At 43.1% G+C, this 25,038-nt stretch overlaps 1 protein-coding gene across 1 annotated transcript in view; it reads right to left on the reverse strand.

The window, feature by feature from the left end:
* The window catches only part of MTMR11 (myotubularin related protein 11), a 52,417-nt gene that overhangs the window by 18,942 nt on the left and 8,437 nt on the right, over window positions 1-25,038 (reverse strand). The window contains exons 2-11 of the mRNA XM_088474187.1: window positions 17,805-17,874; window positions 12,827-12,963; window positions 11,684-11,756; window positions 9,783-9,925; window positions 7,854-7,929; window positions 5,655-5,796; window positions 4,911-4,998; window positions 4,738-4,826; window positions 3,829-3,953; window positions 1,998-2,070 (exon numbers count right to left, since the gene is read on the reverse strand). Coding sequence (XP_088330313.1) covers window positions 1,998-2,070; window positions 3,829-3,953; window positions 4,738-4,826; window positions 4,911-4,998; window positions 5,655-5,796; window positions 7,854-7,929; window positions 9,783-9,925; window positions 11,684-11,756; window positions 12,827-12,963; window positions 17,805-17,874 — 1,016 coding nt within the window. The remainder of the gene's footprint in view (window positions 1-1,997; window positions 2,071-3,828; window positions 3,954-4,737; window positions 4,827-4,910; window positions 4,999-5,654; window positions 5,797-7,853; window positions 7,930-9,782; window positions 9,926-11,683; window positions 11,757-12,826; window positions 12,964-17,804; window positions 17,875-25,038) is intronic.

The following is a 25,038-nucleotide window of genomic DNA, read 5'->3' on the forward strand; positions in this document are numbered from 1 at the left end:
TACTTCTCCCATGGACAGCGTAAGGGGGTGTAAACAGCGCTGTACCGGCTACTTCTCCCATGGACAGCGTAAGGGGGTGTAATCAGTGCTGTACCGGTGTTAGCCCCTGCACTGGCTGCAAGGAGCCTCAGATCTATCCAGTCAGAACTTTTGTAATTCTCCCCGAGCACCAAAGCTGGGACACAGTCATTGTACATCTGGTAGACTGTGTGCTCTTCTATGGCAGTCCTTGGCACTGGGCCTCCACGCTTCTGATAATCAGGGGGGCTGTTACTTAAATGTTTGTTCACAAAGTAAATTTTTGAAACATCAAAAATGCAGTAGAGGTTTAGCAGGGTGACATCACACGCCAGTTATTGTGCAGATTCTCCTGTTTGTACCAGGAAGTGCAGAGATTTTTGGGCCACAGTGGCATCTACAGGGTTGCGGGGTGGAATATTTCTAGCTGAGGGTCGGGTCGAATGCATGAATGCACCTACTTAGCACGTTTATGCAAATACATAATGACATTTCTGGGAGGAGATTACTCGCCATCCCCCCCTTTATTTTCAGGGTGCTCAGGAGTCATCATAAGCTTTCACTCCTGCACCTACATGGGACGGTGTATTGCTGTATTTCAGGTGCATTGTAACCAATGTAATCTGAACATTCAACCACGCTAAAATGTCACATGTACTGAAGGCAGCCTAGGAGGTCCCTGACTCATGATCAACTTATGTTGAAATTGAAATTAGCTTCCACTGAGCAGAGTCTTAGCGGAAATTTGGAAAAGTTGAATAAAGTGTTGGCCCTAAAGTGGTAGTAGACTGACTATGGTAGTGATGCTTTCACCGTCTCCGCTATGAGTATGTTCAGTCAGACCCATAAATATTATGAATGTACTGTAGGTTCAGACTGATTTCCCAGAGGCAGAAAATGCTGTTACTATGGACGATCATATTCTCATGCATTAGGGTCTATCATGCCACATGCACTTGAAAACAGCCCATTCTCGCTATATAGATGTGCACAATCACTGGTGTACTGTACACTATTACTGTATAGATGTGCACAATCACAGGTGTACTGTACACTAATATGTATAGATGTGCACAATCACAGGTGTACTGTACACTATTCCTGTATAGATGTGCACAATCGCTGGTGTACTGTACACTATTTCTACATAGAGGTGCACAATCTTAGGTGTACTGTACACTATTTCTATATAGAGGTGCACAATCACAGGTGTAATGTACACTATTACTATATACATGTTCACAATCACAGGTGCACTATACACTATTACTATATACATGGTAACAAACACAGGTCTAATTACTGTACACTTAGTATATACATGTGCACAATCAAAGGTGCACTATACACTATTACTATATAGATGTGCACAATCACAGGTGTATTTACGGTATTACTATATACATGTGCACAACCACAGGTGTATTTACGGTATTACTATATACATGTGCACAATCACAGGTGTACTTACGGTAATACTATATACATGTGCACAACCACAGGTGTATTTACGGTATTACTATATACATGTGCACAACCACAGGTGTATTTACGGTATTACTATATACATGTGCACAACCACAGGTGTACTTACGGTATTACTATGTACGTGTGCACAATCACAGGTGCACTGCACACTATTACTGTATAGAAGTGTACAATCCCAGGTGTACTGTATGCTGTTACTATATACATGTGTATAATTACAGGTGCTCTATACACTATTAATATATAGTTGTGCACAATCACAGGTATACCAATAGATATATATATATATATATATATATATATATAAACCTATGTGTTCATAAATAAATGATAAGTGCTATGGAAATAATAATTCTGTGAGCAGTAATTACATATTAGAGGAACTTACTAACAAGGTAAACAGACCGTAGATAACAAGATGAATATCACTAGGATTTGCTGTCTATGTCACTGTGTTGTTAAGGACATTTGAGGTGACTCTATGCTATTACCTGACATGGTCGAGCCAGCGGGTTCCCTCCAGGTACGACAGCCATTTCTCATCAGGCACTGCTGCTGAGTTATCTGATAAAATACATATATATAGTGATGTTATACTAAAGCGGGTACAATAATTTGCCTACTCATCCTAAAAGGAACGCGTGAGTATATGAGTGCGGCTTAGGCACTGTCAGAAAACAGTTGGTATATTCAGATTACAGTCCAATTCCAAACTTGTGCAAAAGTTTGCTTGTAAAAATGAATTTCCCCCCTTACCTGAACTGTGGCTGCCCCTCGCTTTGCAGCCCCTGATATCTGTGCTGCTGGATTGCCCTGATGACATTGGCAGACTAATACTGGTACTGCCTCGTGGCACGTGATGGCACTGATTCACAGTCCCCTGTATGGTAACTATTGGGACCTACAGTATGTCAGATGGTATGTGACAGCACACACATGATACTTAATTGTGGGCTATTCAGGGCCTAAATTGTGGAGAACCAATTACATCAGTGGGTCCCGGACAGGGGGTTAGGAAGGTGCACACTATACAGTTGCTGGGGGGATTAAGTTTGCCTTCATGTACCCATCTGAATGTATTCTGCAACCAACATAAATAGAAATAATTACCCTTTTTAATTAGTAGCTGAGAAAATAAATGCATAGAGATAATTTACTATTTAATTATAGAGTATAATATGTTATTGGAGACTCCAGTCATTGACTAAACCGCTTTATACACTACAGGAGCGGTATAAGTATATGTAAATGAGCCTTTCTTTTATAGAGATGAATAACATACAAATATCGAAGGGTTAAAGCACCAGCCCTAACGCACGCCTCTGTATGTATCCTTATATAGTGTTTAAAGGAAATCTGGCATTGGACAAAAAGTCAGAATGTTATAGCAAAGTACTTAATTATTCCTGATGTGACATTACAGACAAAGCCCTGTGTATGAACCCACCAATTCACCAATCAGCAGTCTGAAAAAAAAATTGGGGGCTACTAAAGCCTGGTACACACTATATGATTTCTCGGACGATATGCACATTTCCGACGGATTGGAACAACATATCGTGTATAGTGTACTCGCTATGTCAGCTGTTGCGCTCCCCTGTGGGGTCGTCGCCTGCATCGTCAGGTTGTCCCTACATGCAGCTCAACCTGGCGATACGACTGATGACCCCATGCAGCAGGATGCAGCCGCTGGCAGATGCACTGAGACGCCCACCTGCGGCTTTGCAAATCCAAACTTCTGCGTAAATCATTGCGGCATCTGCTTACAAAGACGCAGATGTAGGTCATTCAATTATAGCAGTCCTGAGTGAGTCTATGGTCCCGCAGAATGGGCGTGGGAATTAGGGCGCTTGAGCCATAGGCCTTACATACGCGATCGCAGTCGCAGGGTGTGTGACAGGCCCCCAAAACGGTCGCAGCTCGCCTGCATTCTTTTTGCCGCCACTCCCCGTTACCTCCCCCAAACGCTCCCTGACTGTCAATCACGGAGCGGATAAATGATCGCTGCATGCGATTATGGTAATGGTCTTTAAAACATGCGCGTTGCGGCTTAGACACACGTGCGGCTTACTGATAATCGCTCAACTCCGTAAACCATCGGAATAGCGCACAACTCTGAATCAGGCCGATTTTAAATGCACAGTCCAGAAGGAGAAAAAATCACATTACACAAACTTAACATTTGGCCTTGTATCAAACAAACCCTGGCTGGCTGGTTGGCTGGCGGAGAACAATGGGGCAGTGTGATATTACCTATTCATGCACTAGAAGGTATTACTACCTACATACAACACAGAGCATGGCAACAGAAGAGTGTCATACCACTGGAGCACAGGCCACGCAGCTTGAGGTAGGAAACCTGGATATCGCCTATAGAAGGAAGGTCATCGCTCGTGTCAATAACCACGCACTGGGAATGGTTGGCAAATAACAGGGATCTAATAGACCTGGAAAACACAATGTCATCATTAGCTGCCAATCAGAACAGAGGATTAACTCGTCTACAAAACATAGCATTTTGTTACAAGGTACCAATGTTCTCGGACTGACTATAGATAGCACACAGTGTATAAAATGACACAGGGGAAGGTCAGACAATGAGGTGTAACAGAATACAAGAGAGAAGTGTATTTTCAGAGGAATCTCAGGACAGGAGGCCATGACATGTAACTGGAGAATGACAATGTACTCGAGAGTATTACTTTACAGAAATGCTATTCAGTAAAACTATGGGATTAACTATCCTCCAGTATAAGTCATAAGGACATGAGCAGTGTTTCACAGTCAGAAATTTACCTGTTACCTCCACATAGCGGAGGTAGCCATTATGCAATGTTCTTGTTAATGAATCTTCCAGAGAATAATATGTGTTACCTCAATTAATCTTCTCGAGAATATGTGTAGGCAGTCATTTAGTTGCCTGAAGCAATCTTTTTCAAGAGCTTGTGCTGGCAGCCATTTTGTTGCCTGAGCCAATCTTCCTCAGTGTTTGTGCCAGCAGCCATTTTGTTGCCCATGGCAATCTTCTTGAGAAAGTGTTTAGACAGCAATGTTTTCAGGCAACAATGCAACCTATGATTTCAGTAGGAACCAGCGCCGTCTCTGAGGTATGAAGTGAGGTCAGTGGTTTCTTCTGAATTGGTTTAACCCACAAAAATGGCTGACTCACATAGGGGAATTAATGACTTGGTCAGTGAGCTCCAACCCTACAGTAGTTCCAGTTTTGTTTACCTCCAATCCTCTTTATCAGGGTCTGTGTTGGTTTGGAAGCCAGCTGATCTCAGTAGGTCACTGCCCCCAGGGTGATGCCATGACCACCTCTGCAAAACAGCCACAAAATCCCATTATCACGTTATGCAATACATTGAACGGTTTAACATATATTGAAATGGCACGATACTTACAGGAATGCGCCGTTGGTGAAAATGTGCAAATGTCTTTTTCAGGTCATTGTCCAAGATCTTGCATGGGACCACAAAATACTTGGAGAGGCTGAAATTGAATACATAAAGGACTCATTCTCGTAAGCCAAGAACCTTAGCCAAAGTTACAATTACTGCCAGGAAAATTAAGTAGGTGCTTAAGGTACGCATTTCACTGCTTCTATGGGTCTGTCGTAAAAAAGCCTAAAAATTCCTCATATCAGTAGAAAACCAGGTGTTGGAATTTTATACTAGTCAGTATTTGCAAAAATGCCCTCAAAAGAAGAGTCACAACAATGTGAGATATAATAAAAGTCCTACAACCTTTATCCACCAAAATCTGCTCCGCAGTTGTCATAGGAGAAAATTTTTTGGGGGAAATTTAAAATATGCGACAATTGGCGTACAACATCTTACCAACCCTTGTCCAGTGTTTTTTTTCTAGTAAATGTCTTTTAATGAGTTGATGTCCATGAACTTTCTGATCTGGGGCAACTGGGAGAGTATGACTGGAGGTGAAGCGTACATACAGAATTGGAAAGTGTCCACCTTTGTTCAAGGGCTTAAGTAAGACATAACCCTCATTGGAAGCAAAGGGGTGTGGCTTGCATATTTATAGTGTAATATAGGTAAAATAAGGGGCACGTTTAATCGGATTAGGGTATGGCCAATTTTTGTCCCAGATTTGGCAAGAGGGGTGTATTTCCATTTTTATCCTCCCATTACCTAGTACAGGTGTCGCAGCGCTCATTGAGGGGGGTTACTCTCCAGGCCGTTGCTCCCAGTCTCTCAATCTCATTCTCCCAGTCTGCTGTAGTCTCAAACAAACGCGTGGGGTAGTCCATCTGTACCGGCCCCTCCCTCTTGTCTGTCAACGAAGAGATGGTTACTGACGTGAACTAAACCAAACTGTAATACTTGTAAAGGAATGAAGAAACATTACTAAACATTCTTTTTGGCTATAGAATACAAGTATAGTCCTTATTTCTTAAGGTGGCCATACACGGCACAATATACGTGCCGATCCGACGGATCGGCACGACATAGGTGTTATATCGTGCGTGTATGGGCACGATCTCATACCCGATATCATGCTGCGCGCTCCAGCGGGGTCGTACATCACATCCCCAAAAACAATTAAGAGAGATATTATTATATTGTGATTAGTGACGTCAAAGCCAAATATATTTGTCACTGCTGTGTCCTCTTTAGGACACTCTACATGACATTATAAGCAAAGCTATCACAGATTGGCAGAGTATTCTCACAGAAACACGGCTGATTGGTGAATGGAGCAAAGTAGAGATGTGTTTTACTTTTGGATAGAGTTATACTTGGCCTGTGCTGTTTTCGTTTTATCCATATTTGAAAAAGACGCATTTAGTTAGTTTTTTGGTGATTTTCTGCCAAATGCAGTAGCCCTCCCCCCATTGAACTTGTCTGGAACGTCTGTCTGTACATATGGTCTTTCATGACTTCACTTTCATTATTTCACCCATTGTAGAGACAAAACATGCTGGAGGGCCATCAAATACACAAAACTGTAATGGAGAATGATTTTAATTAGCTGCTTCTGCTAGAAAGCTGCGTTCTCCCATAATCCAATTCTGTTCTTTGTCCACAAAGAATTTCACCTCGGAATGCAGGGAAAACTCAGAGCTGTGAGAAACCTAACCACGGCATTCCCTGTCTCCTAGTCATGCCTATTCCCGCCGTCCACAAGAGTCCCACAATATTTAAACGCTTAGAAGGAGGTAGCTCAGTACATGGGAGCACCGAATTGTCCGGCTCTTGTCCAATCACGTCTCATCTGCACTGAATTCCTCCAAATGACAAACTTCTAAATTATTCATAAGAGATTTCAGTGATTCTTCTGCTTTCAAACCCTCAAGGTTATCTAGGGCTGGGAAAATTGACAGGTCCTCTTTACAAATTTAGTGGTATGTTGTGATAGTTATCCCACATATTGCACTATTCTCACTCCTGAGCATCCTTCACTCGGATTCCCTGTGTCACAAGAGCTCACCAGGGCAGCGGCAACCCTTGTATGAGCATAGAGCAATATGCAGTCAGAGTCTCCTGTCTAGTCAATAGATTTACATATAAGATGTGTTTAAATAAAAAAAAATATGCATTCCCATCTCTAGGCACTATGTAAAAACGTATTAACCAGATAGTGATAAGTCCGCTTACAGGACGTCACCCAAAACTGAAAAACCCATTTTGGATATAGTTTAAAAACATTTTTTTTACAACTTTCCCAACTCCATGCGTCACATCCGTTGGACTCACAACGCATTTCACTCTTCCCATGCTTTAGGGTGTGGGACCATTAGATCGATGGCGTAACAAGCAGGACTCAGCATAGTGTGGAACATATGTGTTTATTTTTTTATTTAGATCTCGTGGAATTTTTGGTGTTCCCCTTTAGGCAACCACACAGTTCAGGGAACAGTGTATGAAAGTTGAGTAAGGGTAATTGTTTTACAATGGAACTCTTGGGAGTAGTCCTCTAAGCTACATCACTATGGTGGCAGTAGTGGTCCTTCTTTCATCTAGTATGTAATATCTGAGGGGGCTTTCCATCAAGAATGTTTGACTCCTTTGGTAAAATTGCAGCCTGAGACCTTATTTCAAAGTGAGCTTACTGAAGATACAGGACAATATATGGACATACACTTGATGAAATAATTATTATGTGATACATTGGTTTCTATTCTGTTATAAAATTAATTTCCATACATAGACAGCAGCAGATCAGTGCCCCCTAGTACACGAGAATATAATGAAAAACATCAAGTCTTGTACATGGGTGTTTTTAATATAAAAGCATAGAATAACAGCATTCCTGTTTTAGTAAATCTGATCAATAGATGATGTAGAAATATAGACTATATCCCATCTTGCTCTATTTCTCATTCTCACCTAGACTTCGTGACATGGCCTCCTGCTGGACCATTGAGGTGATCACCTGCTGGTTCCTTACCATGGATTTCGTCATCTAGCAGGAGAAGGAAGACAATACATGAGGCACATTGGGTCTAATTCAGAGGTTAACGTAATGTTGATGGTTGAATGCAGCGGAGCTATTTTTTTGCTCTGGTGATTACAGCATGCCCGGAGCATCCTCAGGAGCTGTAAGGGCAGTAGTGTAACAGCCTGAAGTATCCTAAGGATGCTCCAGGTGGCCCTGCTGCAAAGCATAGATTCTGGCTGCAGGGTGCCATTCTAGGCACCCTGCTAGCCAGATGAGGCTAGCAGAAAAATGCTCTGAGGGCCAGACCAAATGATTCCGCGAGCCTTATACGGCCCCCGGGCCTGAGGTTCCCCATCCCTGCATTAAATTAACGAGTCTAATTGAATTCCCCCCATAGTCTCCCATAGCAGTGACCCAAAGGTAGAACATAAAAAAAACAGACAGTATTAATAATAGGATCAGGTGACCAAGCCCTCCGGCGAAACGCGCGTCCGTTTGTAACCTGCATGCTGCCCTCCACACATTGTGCTGCTTACTACCTTCCAGATTACAGGTACCTTTCTATCTCTCTATTGCGCTACTGCACAGAGGACACCAGCGGGTGACCCCCCCCTGCTATGCCTGATGGTAACAGGGGAGTGACACAGCTGACATCTCTGCTGTCAGCAGCGTTCCTTCATTTTCTCCTGTGACCCTGGCGGCTACCCCTCTGCCAGTCCTCCGTTTGATTTGACTGGGGACATTGGAGGGGGCCCTGCTCTTTTGTGATCACAGGACTTACTTCCTTCCCTTTTTTTTTTTTTTTTCTCACTCGCACTAGGTACTAGACGGCTGATTTTTATTCTGTCTGTATATATGTGTATCTATTATGTTTACAGCACCAACTGGATTTACCATAGTACACATCTCCATATCTTTTGTATCCCTCTAACAAGCTCTCTCATCTGGGTTATTTCCCTATTACTCCCTCTGCAATGCATTTTGTATCAGAGGAGATTTACATATAGATGTCCCAGAAAGCAGAAGCGTTGCCTTACTCTTCACCTGGGAATGACGCATCAGACACACTCTCTCATCCCCTGTCTGATATAGACAGGTGACAGCAGAAGTGTATGGGCGTAATTCCATCCCAGGTCTTACTTTCTTCTTCTTCTGGTTTAGGTTATTAATATATATCAATGGGATCACAGATATCCAGATGATCCCTATAATCAGCACTTTACATACTACTTTGTTGTGTGGTATCATTCCAATTGATGAATACAATTTATCTATTGAGGGTAGCATCAGCAATATTTTCGCCTTATGATATATCTTGTTAATTATTGTGTAACAGAGTCATTACATGTGTCACAATAGATGTCTTTTTGTGACGCCATATGATATATTTTGATATTTGTTGTATATCAGAGTCATTACATGTGTCACAATAGATGTTCTCTTGTGACTAAAATCTGTTGTTATGCCTTTGGGTACCATGAGTCTGATTGTCATCTTTTTGATTAGATGACTTATATGTGTATATGTGTATATGTGTTAAGTGTGTACGTCAAATGTTATTAACCTCTCTGGATATATCGTTACGATAGATCTGTTTGTTTCATTTTTCCTTGAACAGGATGACTAGTTAATTGATTATCTATCTGTATATCCAGTGTATTTCTAGTGTCTCTGTCTTTTTCTTTAAGGTTCTTGATTAAAGGTTAAGTTTTATACCCTTTTCATATTATTACAATACGGCTTTTTACATCATATATAAGAGTGCCCCAACATAGACGTTATTTGTCTTTCACCCTACCTTTGCCTCCAGCAAAGGTATTTTTTCAAGTATTAATAATATGAATGTAATATTAGTAGTAAATGTCATGTTGGCTTACACTGTAGGCCTCAGTCTTCAAGCCATGGTCACCGAAGAGGAAGTGCATCAGCCGGAATCCTCTAGTATAGATCAGCAATTCCTCCGGGATAAACTTCAGGCTGAAGGCGGCAGTGACAGCTTTCACTTTGCTTTGGCTGTCCACTAAAAATATAACATAATAAAAGCAACAGGGGGCGACAGTAAGCAAATAGAGGCCATTATTCCTCATGTATAGAGCTAGACAGAGTTCCAGTGGCTCTGCCATATGGTGTAACCCAACAATGTCCATGTGTCTTATTGATACAGACCGACACCTTGCAATGCTGTCTATCACAGCACCCATGCCAGGCTGAGTTATTAATAGGGGGTCATCGGGCTATGACTAGCTGATCAGTCATCACTGACCTGGACAATAGATGTTATATTCTGACCAAGGCGTAGATCACGGTCCTAATGACGATGTCATTGACCCAGGTTGGCGAAATATATGGTTACACCATCTGTCATTGTGTGCTTGTTCGTCTTTCACATGAAATATTTACAGCAGCTCACCTCGTATTAAATTAATGCCATAAACCAGGGCAGTAGAGAGAGTACAGGGAGACCAGGGCAGTAGAGAGAGTACAGGGAGACCAGGGCAGTAGAGAGAGTACAGGGAGACCACCGTGGGTACTTCTGCAGTTGGGATGATTTGGGAAGTTGATTTAGAGAAGGAAATGATGCCGTCATATTCTATGTTTTTATGTTTCTATGAGACCGGCTTAGGAAAATGTTATCAGAGAAAACTGTATTTGTGAATCCCATGGCTCTAAGGAGACTGGTTATATATAATGGTGAAATCTGGGGCGAGGAAGGACAATGCAACAAGTCCTTGTAGATTCCAGTCTTGGGATAGAGGGGGAGATGTACTAAGCCGTGATAAAGTACCAACTAATCGGCTCCTAACTGTCATTTTTCAAACACAGGCCTGTATTCAATTAGCCGTGAAAAGTCAGAATCCGCAAAAAATTTCACCGATTGCGACTTTTCGCCAGGCGGAAACTTATCTCCGTATTCAGTTGCAAACACTTTTCGCTTACGCGAAAACGCAATGCAATGTAATAGGCGAATATGAATAGGTGTGGAAAAAAAGTGCAAAATTCCTATTTTGGGGTGCAAAGGTGGAGAAACCACTCAGCACCCTTGGGACAGCCCCCCAAAGCATAACCGCGTCAAAAAACCCCTAAAAAAAATAAGGAACACCCCAGAAAAAGCACTTAGAAAATGAGGGCGAAAAAGTGCAAAGTGGGGGTACAAACATAAAAACATTCGCTGGGTTGTGTTTTCGCGTCTTTTTGAATTAAATTGGGCGAATCTCGGGTACGCGCGATAAGCTTCCGCGGCTAAAATACGCGATACAGGCGAAAAGTACGGCAGGCGAAACTCACTGAATACGGGCCACAGTCTGTAAAGTGACAGGAGCTGATTGGTTGGTACTTAATTACTGTCCATTTTATAATTTTTTCAAGCCTTAGTACATCTCCCCCAGTGTCACATCAGTGCTTGTGAACATCCCATTTTTGTGTACATCAAAAACACACAGCATTAAAAATCTAGTAAAACTCTATGGGGAAGCTGTCTATGGGGAAATCCCTGACCAAAGGTCTGATGTCACTCTCTAATTGTGTACTAGGAGAATGACAGAACGTGATTACTAAATGTCACAGCACTATTGCAGGCCCACCCTGAATAAGGCTCTTACTGGCAGGAAGATAATTGAGCCCATCCTTACTGTCAGTAAATTTACTGACAAATAGCTAATGGGCCTTTAAGTAAAGCAAGTAAACCGCCTGTGATTTCCCCACGCATGTGAAGCCAGCTGCGTGTGACAATTTTCTGCATTTGGCTCCCTTTGGCAAGAGTAAGATTTGCAGCACTTACCTGCCAAGATCCTGTCAGCGCAGGGCAGGGCAATGTCATTGTCACCGTCATATAACACCTCGCTGGAGGGATCCTGACACAGAACAAACACATAGCATTAACGCTTTAAGATCCCTTGGAGCCACTGTCATCAAAACAAACGCAGAAAGGCACTCTGGTCTTCACGTTACACGTGCGGAAAGTGTGCACACGCTGCTTTCTAGATACATTGAACGATGACAATTTCAGCTCCGACAGACGGTATTATGTATTCATGGGAAGTGCGCTCACACTGTATTTAAAATGCAGCGATTTGCACAATTGTGTATAACATACATTTCATGGAAATAAAATGACCCAAATTGGTCAGTCTGCAGCTGTTACCCCTGCAGCTTTTCATCCTGCAGCCTCTACATTACTCATATATCATTGTCTAGATCACAATGCACAGCCCCTAATAGTATAGTGATTCCTCAGAGGTTTGGTACATAGACACACACCAAACTCATGTGCCTCGTAGACACACACCAAACTCATGTGCCTCGTATTATAGACATCTGGCCACATCCAGTAGAGCACAGTAACCAGATCATGGTCCCAATCCAGAATTGGACGCAAAGGAATCTTTTTCCGCAGTTGTGTCGGTGTCTTTATGCTAATGGCGCTACATTCCGTGGTGTACATCCCTGCGCCCGAATGTGCGAGGATTGAGACGCCCACTCATAGCGTCTATAGATGCTGCTTTACCGTCTGGTGCGTATTTAGCCGCTACTATCGGTTGCACCATCGAAACTAGCGCCAGCTCTATGGCAGGTGTAGATCTTTTGGCTTATGGCCTCCTTTGTGAGCCGTTCTTTGTAAGCAACCCCTTCAACGACACGCCCGTGACTCTCGAATTGGACCCAAAATCTCCTTGTGTCTTTGTAGTCACCCCCCTGTCACCATCCAGGAACATTTCTCATACCGTGCGTCCAAGCCTGTACGGCGACTCTCTATGTACAAACATCGGCTGTATGCGTGAATATCGGTATAGCGTGCTACCATGTTAAGCGACCAAATTATCATAATGTTGCCACAGCAATTTGGTCGTTTACAATAGTTCGTTTTCATTAGATTTCTATATATGGGTCCAGGTATGAATAAATAAAAAAAAATAATAATTACCTGAGATGACTGGAAGCAATCTGGTCTGAAAACAATCCTGTAGCTGGTACAGAATAGTGAGCCAAAAACGTCATGATGTCCATCTTTAAAATGTACGCGTTTCCTAACCCTCAGGGATGCTTCATGCACCTGTTCCCCTGGTGAAAATGTAAATTAAAATCATATATCTACGACTGAAACTTTTTAATGTAAATTTTTTCAATAGGGACATGATACGCAGCCAGGGTACTCACAAAATGGCCGCCGCCGCCTCACAAACTTTCTATCATGACTGATGATTAATATATACATTCATATCATTAATTAATATATTAATATACATGCACCTGCCCAGCTTTATCCATAGACAAAAATAAGTAATGTTTCTGTTTGTAAGGTTGATTGCAGATAATGTCCACTATAAAATACAAGATAAGCAATACACATAGGTCCTGATTCAGAGCCGGACGCTCTGACAGACCGCTCGCTCTGAATCAGGGCCGGTCTTCTTTTTTTTTTTTAGAACGGCCTACTGGCCGCTCGCATAGCTGTGGGTGACCACACACAGCTATTGTGAGCGGCCATGATGATGGTCGCGATGGTGAAGACTATCGGGCTTGCGACGAGACCCTTGTGGTAGGGTCTCGTGGCCGTAAGCCCCAGAGAGATTTCGGCTCTAACAGAGCCGAAATCTCTCCCACTTACATCACTCGTGATGTCAGTGGGGCCGCCCCCAAACGGTAGGCGGTCACATGGGCGTTTGGGCAGCCACTCCCCCGGCCCGCCCACCAAAGGGGGCGAGCTGTCACTCGTCACTATCCGGGTCTCGTGCATGTGCACGATGGAGACGGCTCCGTCGTGCGCATGCGCACTGGCCCACCATCGACCCGGTTGCGAGCGCACAGCGCTTGCGACCGGGTCTGAATCAGGCCCATAGTTTCCTGTTCTGGTCTGCAGTCAGCATTTGTATATTTCATGTTTAAAGCCGTCATGTCACAATATATCATATTAGATCAAGGTTTTTCCGTCTTAACCTTTGCACAACAACTTGCGTGATGACAATTTATCTGTCAAAGAAAATTCATTTAAATAATTAAAAAAATGTAAGAAAGTGGCTTAACAAAGATTTTTTTTTTTTTACTATAAATAGCATTGAGGTCACCTTTAACCTATGGTTGCATGGAATACGCTGCTTGTTTACCTGAAAACACTTCATTTCTCACATGAAGGCTGCAGAATATTGATAAGAAATACCACACTTGCAGATGTTTTACCTCACCTATGGGTGATCCTGTAAAGGAGGTCCAAGGGGCGAGGGCATGGGCCTGGTCATGTGATCGGTGTCATTATAGTCCCACCCTTTCTGCGCTGTGCCAATATTTACTGCATTCCGCAGAGGTGGGAGCAAATGTAGTGACGCATATCGTAGCGAATTGCGCCATCAAGCCCACCTCCGACCCACTTTACTAGGGAATTTGGCAGGATGCAGGAGGGTGCTTTACTCTTCTTCTGGGAGTGCGAGAACTCTCCGACATTATGGAATCTCCTGGACATTGTGGGAGAGTAGGTGAGCATGTGTTTTGCCCCACAAAATAATGATCCCGCACACTGGACGGAATCGGTATGATTTACCGGCAGACGGGATGTCGGCGGTCAGAAGACTGACAGTGGCATCCCAATGTTGCAAGTCCCGACAGGGGCTGGAAAGTAGCCTAACCCTCCCCCGGTGGTGCCGAAACCTAACTCCCCCCTTCCCGCACTTTAAATCTAACCCTCCCTGGGTGGAACCTAACTTCCCCTCCGGTGGTGCCTAACCTCCCCTCCGCTGGTGCCTAACCGCAGCCTAACCCCACCCCAGCAGGTGCCTAACCCACTCTGGCAGGTCCCTAAATGTAACTGCTCCCATCCCAGGCCTAACGCTAACCATAACCCGCATACTTACCTTCGGGATGCTGACGTCGGTATCTTGATCCCTTCAGGATGCTGACGTCGCCATTATGACGGGCGTTGGCGTCAGGGCAACCTGTCCGCCAGCATCCTGACTGGATACCCAGTGAAACACAAAATGGGCGAAGCGCAGTGAATTGTCTTCTTTGGCAGCACTGAGTGGGTGTGGTATGTTAGGTCGACAGTTGGCATGTCGACATGTATCTGGTCGACACGGTGAAATGACGGTATGCAGCATGTCGACATGCTTAGCATATCGACAGTGACCGTGCAATTTATCATGCTTACACGGATGACAAAATGATAGAAAGGCAACCCAAAGTTCCTGGTGGCCCAGCGTTTAATTCCTCCCGCAACCTAACCCTCCTGGGAGAGCCTAACCCGTCAGCATTCTCTGAATGTCGACACTTCACATGGCGTCATTTCAGTTGTCTACATTGTGCACATGTCGACATTCTAAGGATGGTCAACATTGTGGTGCCGATATGAATACCAGCTTGATAACTATTGACCATGTGACTGAATCTGGCACTGAGCACATTGACTGCCAGCAAAGAGCAGAACATTGCAGAACTAGATAGCAGCATTTGTGTAGTAGACGTTTGCACAACTGGACAGACGGAGAGGATGGATGGGAGGAGATGGGCAGCGGGAGGGTGGAACTTGCGGAGCAGGCATGCTGCCATGACTAATATAGGTAGTATAGTGCAAACACAAGAATCATTTTGTGGAGAGGTATTATTGGAGGTGTATGGAGGTGGGTTTTGGTGGAGGTATGCCGACGATCCTTGGTAAAAAGAAATGTGTTTTTCGCCTTCCAATTGAACTTCGACAAAGGTGCAGTTTTCCCAATATGCAAAAAATTGCTCCAGACAGACAAAAGTAAGGCTAACAAGTATATTTTTGAAGAAAACAAATGATAAAACTAATTTAATGTACACACTACACGATTCTCGGATCATCTAGTGTGTGTGCACTATGCGGGGCGACATCAGGGCCATTCCGTCAGCCGTGCATGCCCGTGGCAGATGGAGCGACCCAGCTGCTGACGCCAGGTGGGCGAATGGCGCAGGTGAGCGATGTATCGGGTGGCCGGACACCGGCTGTGCAGTGTGTACCGACTGCCCAATATATCGTATCCTTGGGGAGTCGCATTGGCGAATCGGGTAATGTGTACCTGGCATTAGGCGCAGCTCTGGTTTGCGGAGACGGGCACCTGAAAATGCGCTGGGAAGGCCATCTTGAAGCAGCTCTGCAAAACCAAGTGGGAACGTCTAGTTGAGCCTGCCCCATAGTGACAAACCCGTCACTCAATTTATTTCAGTGATATGGGCATTAAGTGCAGATGTCCACACAAGTATCGATTTGGTGGCACAGGTGGTATCTCTCAAGAGCCAGCCCTGTTTGCAGGATGGCATGTATACGCAAATAAATTAGAAATCCAAAAATGGAAAACTCGACATGAAATGAAAACATGCTATGCTTATAAATAGGGAATATTTTCACATTCATAGAACAATGCATTTCCCTTAGGACATGCAGACGTCCTAGCCAGGAACATAGCTACAAAGAGAAGCTGGCCTAGGGCTCCAGTCATAAAACCGCTGGCCCGACCATAAAATGCAAATTAGGGTAGCGAGATATAGAGAATAAATAGTTTAGTGCCTGCACATGTTTGTAATTTGAAGACATAACAAGAGGGAATTGTTGTGAATGAGGAGGCAGACGTCTGAGAGAGCGAGAGCAGGAAGTCTGCGATGCTGAGGCCTAGTCAGCGTTGCTATAGTAACCAGCCTCACTCTCACTGTGGTAAAATGGGTGTTATTTATTTATTTATTTTTAAAAGAAAAAAGTTTAATTTATGACTGGGAAGCAAATAAACCATTATCCACGTCAGAGGTGCTTTCCCAGTCAGCCATTCCTGAGCAGTTCCCTAGTGCATTTACACCTTTCGCTGACCAGCCGCAAATAATACGGCTTTCACAGGCATATGCACCTGACTGCCGGTCTGCATGTATTCATAATTACATTCCCTTAGTGTACTCAGCCTATGCTCCCATCTCCCCTTCTCAAGGGGCAGGGGGGGTGTAAGCGCCATATCACACACATACAGGGGTATTCAATATGGAGTGAAAACTCATTTCTGCGAGGTTTTCGCTCGGGTGACGTCATTTTTGCCGCTTTTACTTTTACACCGTATTCAATTTGAAAACTTTTCGCCGGTGCGAAAAGTATATTGCATTCGACCCTGCGAAAAAGTATCACCAAGGAATGGGTGGTGAAAAAAATGCAGAATTGGGGTTTTGGGGTGCAACATTTCGGAAACCACCCTGCAACCTTCAGACACTCCCCCAAAGGTAAACTGTCAAAAAATTTTTTTAAAAGACCTTAGAACACCCCCAAAAAAGCACTTTCATTTTGGGGGCGAAAAAAAAAAATGGGGGTACAACGGTAAAAACTAGCGAACTAGAATCTAGGGGGGTCCACAAGTATGCCCCATGTGTTTTTTTCATTGCAGGTGTTTGCGGCAGGTGGATTTTTTACGTTTTTTAAAACTTAAGCAACTTTTAAATATGCTGACCCCCATTTTCAAGTACCCCAAATTTGCTGGGACTAGTTATTTTCAGCTAAAAAAAACTTCTAAATACTATTCTTCACCACCTTCCCAAATCCCCAAAAAAGCAGCTAATGAGCCCATTTAAAGACCCCAAAAAACCTTCAGAAGGGCTAATCGGGGGTATCCAGAGTGATCCCCCATATCAGCATCTTTTTGGGGGTGTTAGTGTCTTTTTTCCGAAAATCAGCAAAGTTTTTGCTGATTTCAGTTTCGCCGGGTGCCGTTTTCGACAATTTCATATTGAATACGGGGATATCGGGAGCGCGCGCGAAACTTTTTCGACGTAAAGAACCTCCGATGTGCGGCGAAAACCTCACTGGCGAGGTTAACGTTTAATATTGAATACCCCTCATAGGCTCATACGCTTTCTAGGCTTGCGCAGAGCAATTACGCAAACCCTGCCTCAGTCTCGTAGTCTCTTCTTTCTGTACCCACCTGGGAGACACTTCAGGGTGATACCTTGGGTTGTGTGATTGCTCATTTTTGGAGACTTTGAGCTTCTGACCTGTAAACAAAGAACAGCAGTGGTTATCGCTGGATAAATATATAAAAAATACACACTTTATTAGATATTTTATTTGTACAGCTAGGATTACTGGACCGGCCCTCTCAATTTGGACTAATATAAAATATATTGCATGGCATAAATGCAGTCGCTGTTTAAAAAAAATATCAGAGTAACATTCAGCACATTGTAAGTGCAGCGTAGCCACGCTATGGGTACTTGATATGTATCTGGAGTTACAAACCCCATCTGCGTAACATGTGTGCTCTATATGAAATAAATAGCTGTTAATAAATAATATATATTTGCAATGCACAGTGACGTTTTCTTACCCAGTGCTCCTATTTTATTTTGGCACTAATTTATGCATTTATTTGGGTAAGAGAGTTGGGGGATCATTCAGAGTCGGTCGCAAGCGCTGAGTGCTCGCAACCGACTCAATGTTGCCCCACTGGGCATGCGCACGACGAAGCTGGCTCCGTCGTGCGCATGTGCGAGACCCGGCTAGCGACGGACGCTCCGTCGCTAGGGGTCTCGCAGCAGACGGGGCGACAGCTCGCCCCGTTTGGGAGGCGGGCAGGGGGCATGCCTGCCCAAACGGAGGCGTTCCCTCCGAAAAGTCGTTTGGGGGCGGCCCCACTGACATCATTGCTGATGTCAGTGGGGAGTGCAGGAAGCTCCCTGGGGCTTATGAGTGCCAAGACCCAACCTTAGGGTCTGGTCGTAAGCCCCGATGGTCGCGATGGTCTTGACCATCACGACCATCACCCATGTCGGTCGCCAGAGCTGTGGGTGTTAACCCACAGCTTAGCGATCAACAAGGAGGCGGTCGGTCAGGATGCAAGCGGCCGCCCTGATTCAGTACGACCGCTTGCAACTAACGACCGCCTCTGAATGAGGTCCTTGGTTTGGGAGCATCAAGATGGCTGCACAAACTTTGCTCCATCCGGTGAGTGGAGTGGGGGGCGAATTAGGCAATGCCTTGCTGAAAGTGGGTTTGGTACCCACATTAAGGCTTTCAGTTGCATTTGTTAAAAAATAAAGTTGAAACCGCAAATCACACACAATAGCATCAAATTTATAGAAAAACTTATATAATAAGATTTATTTATTTTTTTTACTAATTTTGGGACTGGAAGCCCAATAGTTTCCAGTTACTGCGCATGTGTGATCTGGCAAAGCACAGTGACTAAAGACTAGTTGGCGATGTATTAAATCTTACTGCTGCCAGACAGAAAGTGGAGCAGCCCTCAGCTGTCCCAGTGGCATTTTATTCATAAACAGCGTTGATAACGGATTTTCTATTAATTCACTTACTTTCGATGTAAGTTGACATGTTCTGGGCAATGTGCGGTGCGAGCATCTCCCGTATATAAGTCATGCATTTTCCTGCGCAGTCCTGCGGGGGCACGAGGTAAAATCTACAATATAGAGTGCCACTGCTGCTGTACAAACACCACCACAGTGCCACAACATTTTATTTGTGTGAGTCTGTGCCGATTGTACGCCACCAAGATGGGTCATGGTCACTCCGTGCTGCGGGTGTGTCACATCCCATTAAGCATTAGGCCTACACTCAGACCATTTAGCACTGCCATGTGCACCAGGCGGAGGCACGCAGGAGTTGGCGGGACAGACCTCCCGACAGTCCCTTAAGTTGTTACAAAAATCCTGCATGTAGGGGACAGCAGGGGAGACTCCTAAAATTGGGAGGTCCAAGCCACTGGAGCAGGGGTGGGCAATAAGCAGCACTTCAGCTGTTGTTCGAACTACAAATCCCAGCATGCATTGCAACAGGTCAGGGCATGCCGGAATTTATAGTTCTACAACAGCTGGGGGGGGGGGCAGCTAATTGCCCACCCCTACACTAGAGACTACACTCCCTTTCCAAATCACTGTTATTATGTAAATATTTCCCAGGACGGCCACAATGCTGGCAAAATAAGTACGGGGCTGGGCATGGTTCATATGCTGTTATGCCTAACTGTCATCTTTATAACCATAATACGGTTACATTGGCCATTACTTTAGAACACACGGAATATGTTTATCTATATAAATATCGTTTTCCCATAGGCCTGAGACTCTGACCTCATGTGCAGTCTGTTATGTTGGATACTTGTTGACACAACGTAAACTCTGCCCCTAAATGTTATTAGCAGTATAGGAACCATAAAACGGTTTCACGTGAAGCAGGTCTGAAAGGGTTACACAGTCATGCTTCTCTGCTGTGGGGCGCCACGCTCGAACTGGCCACACCCACTACGGCCCCACATGGAGATACTACAGGCCACATGACCGCTCTGGTCTGGAATTATCTCCAAATCTCTATCAGACTTTACAGTTACACTCATTAACATGTTACCGCAATCTAATTATACCTCCCAATTACAGTCACACTAGGTATACTGCGGTACTTAAACTAAAGAACACAGCATATGGATATATCATGTACATTTATAAAGAGCCAACAAGGAACTTTGGATGTGTAAATATACGTTTGGACAGCACAGTCTTTCGTGTGTGTGTGTGTGTGTGTGTATATATATATATATTATACAGTATATATTATATATATAAATATTTATATATATATATATATATATATATATACATGCCAAATGAAGATGGTCCTGACCTAACAAGCTAACAATCTAAGAAGTGTGGGGTACACAGCATCATCCACTCAATATGCATCCATGTGCCGACAATATACATCAGTGTCCATGATACACAGATCTATGCACCAAAGGACCACAAATGTAACACCAAGCAAATTGTAATACTAAAAGTATTATACCAAGCAAGATGTTATACTAGTAGTAATATACCAAGCAAGATGTACTAACAGTAATATACCAAGCAAGATGTAATATACAAAGCAAGATGTAATATACCAAGCAAAATGTAATACCAAGCAAGATGTAATACTAACAGTAATATACCAAGCAAGATGTAATATACCAAGCAAAATGTAATACCAAGCAAGATGTAATACTAACAGTAATATACCAAGCAAGATGTAATATACCAAGCACGATGTAATATACCAAGCAAAATGTAATACCAAGCAAGATGTAATACTAACAGTAATATACCAAGCAAGATGTAATACTAACAGTAATATACCAAGCAAGATGTAATACTAACAGTAATATACCAAGCAAGATGTAATATACCAAGCAAAATGTAATACCAAGCAAGATGTAATATACCAAGCAAGATGTAATACTAACAGTAATATGCCAAGCAAGATGTAATACTAACAGTATTATACCAAGCAAGATGTAATATACCAAGCAAAATGTAATACCAAGCAAGATGTAATACTAACAGTAATATACCAAGCAAGATGTAATATACCAAGCAAGATGTAATATACCAAGCAAAATGTAATACCAAGCAAGATGTAATACTAACATTAATATACCAAGCAAGATGTAATATTAACAGTAATATACCAAGCAGGATGTAATACTAACAGTAGTATACCAAGCAAGATGTAATATACCAAGCAAGATGTAATACCAAGCAAAATGTAATACCAAGCAAGATGTAATACTAACAGTAATATACCAAGCAAGATGTAATACCAATCAAGATGTAATACTAACAGTAATATACCAAGCAAGATGTAATACTAATCAAGATGTAATACTAACAGTAATATACCAAGCAAGATGTAATACTAATCAAGATGTAATACTAACAGTAATATACCAAGCAAGATGTAATACTAATCAAGATGTAATACTAACCGTAATATACCAAGCAAGATGTAATACTAATCAAGATGTAATACTAACAGTAATATACCAAGCAAGATGTAATACTAATCAAGATGTAATACTAACAGTAATGTACCAAGCAAGATGTAATACTAACAGTAATATACCAAGCAAGATGTAATATACCAAGCAAAATGTAATACCAAGCAAGATGTAATATACCAAGCAAGATGTAATACTAACAGTAATATACCAAGCAAGATGTAATATACCAAGCAAAATGTAATACTAACAGTAATATACCAAGCAAGATGTAATATACCAAGCAAAATGTAATACCAAGCAAGATGTAATACTAACAGTAATATACCAAGCAAAATGTAATACCAAGCAAGATGTAATACTAACAGTAATATACCAAGCAAGATGTAATACTAACAGTAGTATACCAAGCAAGATGTAATATACCAAGCAAGATGTAATACTAACAGTAATATACCAAGCAAGATGTAATATACCAAGCAAAATGTAATACCAAGCAAGATGTAATACTAACCGTAATATACCAAGCAAGATGTAATACTAACAGTAATATACCAAGCAAGATGTAATACTAATCAAGATGTAATACTAACAGTAATATACCAAGCAAGATGTAATACTAATCAAGATGTAATACTAACAGTAATATACCAAGCAAGATGTAATACTAATCAAGATGTAATACTAACCGTAATATACCAAGCAAGATGTAATACTAATCAAGATGTAATACTAACAGTAATATACCAAGCAAGATGTAATACTAATCAAGATGTAATACTAACAGTAATGTACCAAGCAAGATGTAATACTAAAAGATGTAATACTAAAAGTAATATACCAAGCAAGATGTAATACTAAAGCTGATGTGTACCCAGCGAGATATCGCCGCTGACGGGACGTGGCATGCAGCAAGTGCATACACACTTTCCGATCCCGGGTCTGACGGGGAAGGGACGTGTCATGCTGCATCATTAGCGACATCCCCTCTCGGCCCTGCAATAGGGCTGCCTAGTTCGCACAATTCAGGGTGCCTGATGCCAGCGTTACAGAGCCACATCACGGGCAGATTGACCCCTTAGGCTGCCCAGAGGGCAAGTGTGGGAGATAAAGTTGTTATTAAGTAGATGAACCTAATAAAACGACCACTTTGTGTATTAGTAAAGGCAGTAACATGATTCTGTGTAAATAAATGTTCTAGAACCCACAGCAATCAGACATTTGCTTTGATTGGCCTTAACCTAATAAAATGTGACTGGTTTGCAAGTAATCCTTCTTAGCGATGAATTTTGAATGCATTTTGCATATCCAGTGCTCTCTCTCATTGACTGGCCTTATGTTAATGTAATCTAGTCAACTAAGACGTTGGCCCTGTCTACTGAACCCGGGCTGGACAGCTTGTGTACAAGTTCTTTCCAAAAGCACGAGGTATGACTCACTAAAAGCCTTTTTATTCTGGAAATGAAAAGTGTTTTCTGTTCCCCAGTCCCGCTGGTATGTGAAATCTTCCATTGTGAAAGCTGTCAGTCCCTGTGTTCCCAGAAGCTAAAGTGAAATGTAAAAATATAGAAAGACAAACAGGAGCCACTGGTTCCAGTCCCTCTGCCAATCTTCCCGCAGGCGGTGCCTCCCAGATCACATATTTGTGCTGTATTATCTGCCAAAGGGCACTGATTTATTTACCATTCCCAGGGCAGATGTTCCATAAATCTACTGTATTCTGGTCAACATGTCAGGGACTGCAAGCGATTACTACTATAGGCTAAAGGACCAGCATAACCATAACACTAGCCCTCACACGTGTACACTGGCCGGCCTGTCATTGGGGGGTTTTGCCATCTGTGCCAATTAAGTGCAACAGTGCTACTCAAGACTAAGTGCCTGATTCAGACCCGCTCGTGAGCGCATAGTGCCCGCTAATAATCTCAACCCTACTGGTATATGTCAGCGTTGCCAGTTTGCCAGGCCAGGCCCAACTGGCGCTGGATATTAGAATTCCACAGTACCCACAGAAGCCGAGTGCTTCTAGCCCCACATCTGCAAACACAGTGGGGGTACGGTGGGTAGATCCTTACGGCAGTCACATGACCTTTATAAAAATCCTCTTTTGTAGACACATAAATTGAGGCGCTCGTCATGGGCGCATCTACAATGAGTACAGAGCAGGTGGGCCCCTAGGTCCAGAGGGGCCCACACATTGCACCCATAGGCTCTACTTACCTCTCCGCCGAGTGCAGCAGAAATCATCAATGGGAAAATGGTAAAACAAGACACAGATTCCCCCAGCACACAGCATTCCAAAACTATCCTGGTAGGCAAACTGCTGAGAAAACATGGACTCTGCTTGTGTGCTGGCGTGACTGAGAATTTGGATTGTAACCTCCAATGGGGCAGGGACTGCACCCATCTATGGAGCCAAACCGGTAACCAAGGCAGCATTCTCTAGAACCTGCCGGGGGTTCAGCAGGAAGCCTGACCTTCGGCACGCGCACCTGTTCGCATGTCTTTCCTCCCTGGCGTTCTCTGTATGTGGACGCAGCTCTGAGACTCCCTTATGAGAGCAGTCCTACAGTGCCTACTAGTACATTGTACCACCATCGCTGTATATGGGGGACATAGCACTGCCTACTGCATAAACAGCATATGATCAGCTCTCAGTTTCTGCGTGCAGTTCTCTGCAGCTACCAGCATAAAAGGCGTCCCACCTTTAATCATATTAAACAGTCAGTGTGGCGCTACCTTTAGACACAAGACCAGATGTTACAATATAGTCTAATGATGTGTAACAAAGTGTCAATCCTCGTTCCTTTGTGTGTAGTATATACACAGTCACAAAGTCGTCCTTAATCCATTTCTTCCTGTCTTCTAATGTTAGCCGTGTAAACCATTGCAGATTTCTTTTTCAATGATAAAACCAGTCTATATACTAATCTGCAATATTATTAATAGCACAATCTGCAATGCAGCATGAAGATTATAACGTATGATTGCATTACATAAACTAACAGTGCTTACTTGGCTTAGTTTATAGTTGATATTTAGGGAATAGACAGGACCAGTGCCAGTGATAGCCTCAGGCGGTACTCGCGACAAAAAGCTCTTTTACATTTTATAGATGTCAGGTTGGAAGATTGCCTGGAGGGGGTTTAAGTATAATGGAGATTGGGAAGGATTGTGCAAAAGTACTAAGAGAATAACCTGCGCCTTCTGGGAGCGTACAGTCTGTGAATGTCAGTTCTGTAAAGTGGGCGTGTAAGTAGGCGTGGCTTAGCGAGTGCACCATTTGAATAATAGAGAGAACACAACTGAAGCGCCCTGCGTGCTGCTTCCAGGATACACCCACCGACTGAGAATCACCCTCTTTATCTAAGCATAGGGCCTGATTCAGCAAGGA

Source organism: Taudactylus pleione, unplaced genomic scaffold, assembly GCF_031769625.1.
Source record: "Taudactylus pleione unplaced genomic scaffold, aTauple2 ptg000148l, whole genome shotgun sequence".
NCBI lineage: Eukaryota > Metazoa > Chordata > Amphibia > Anura > Myobatrachidae > Taudactylus > Taudactylus pleione.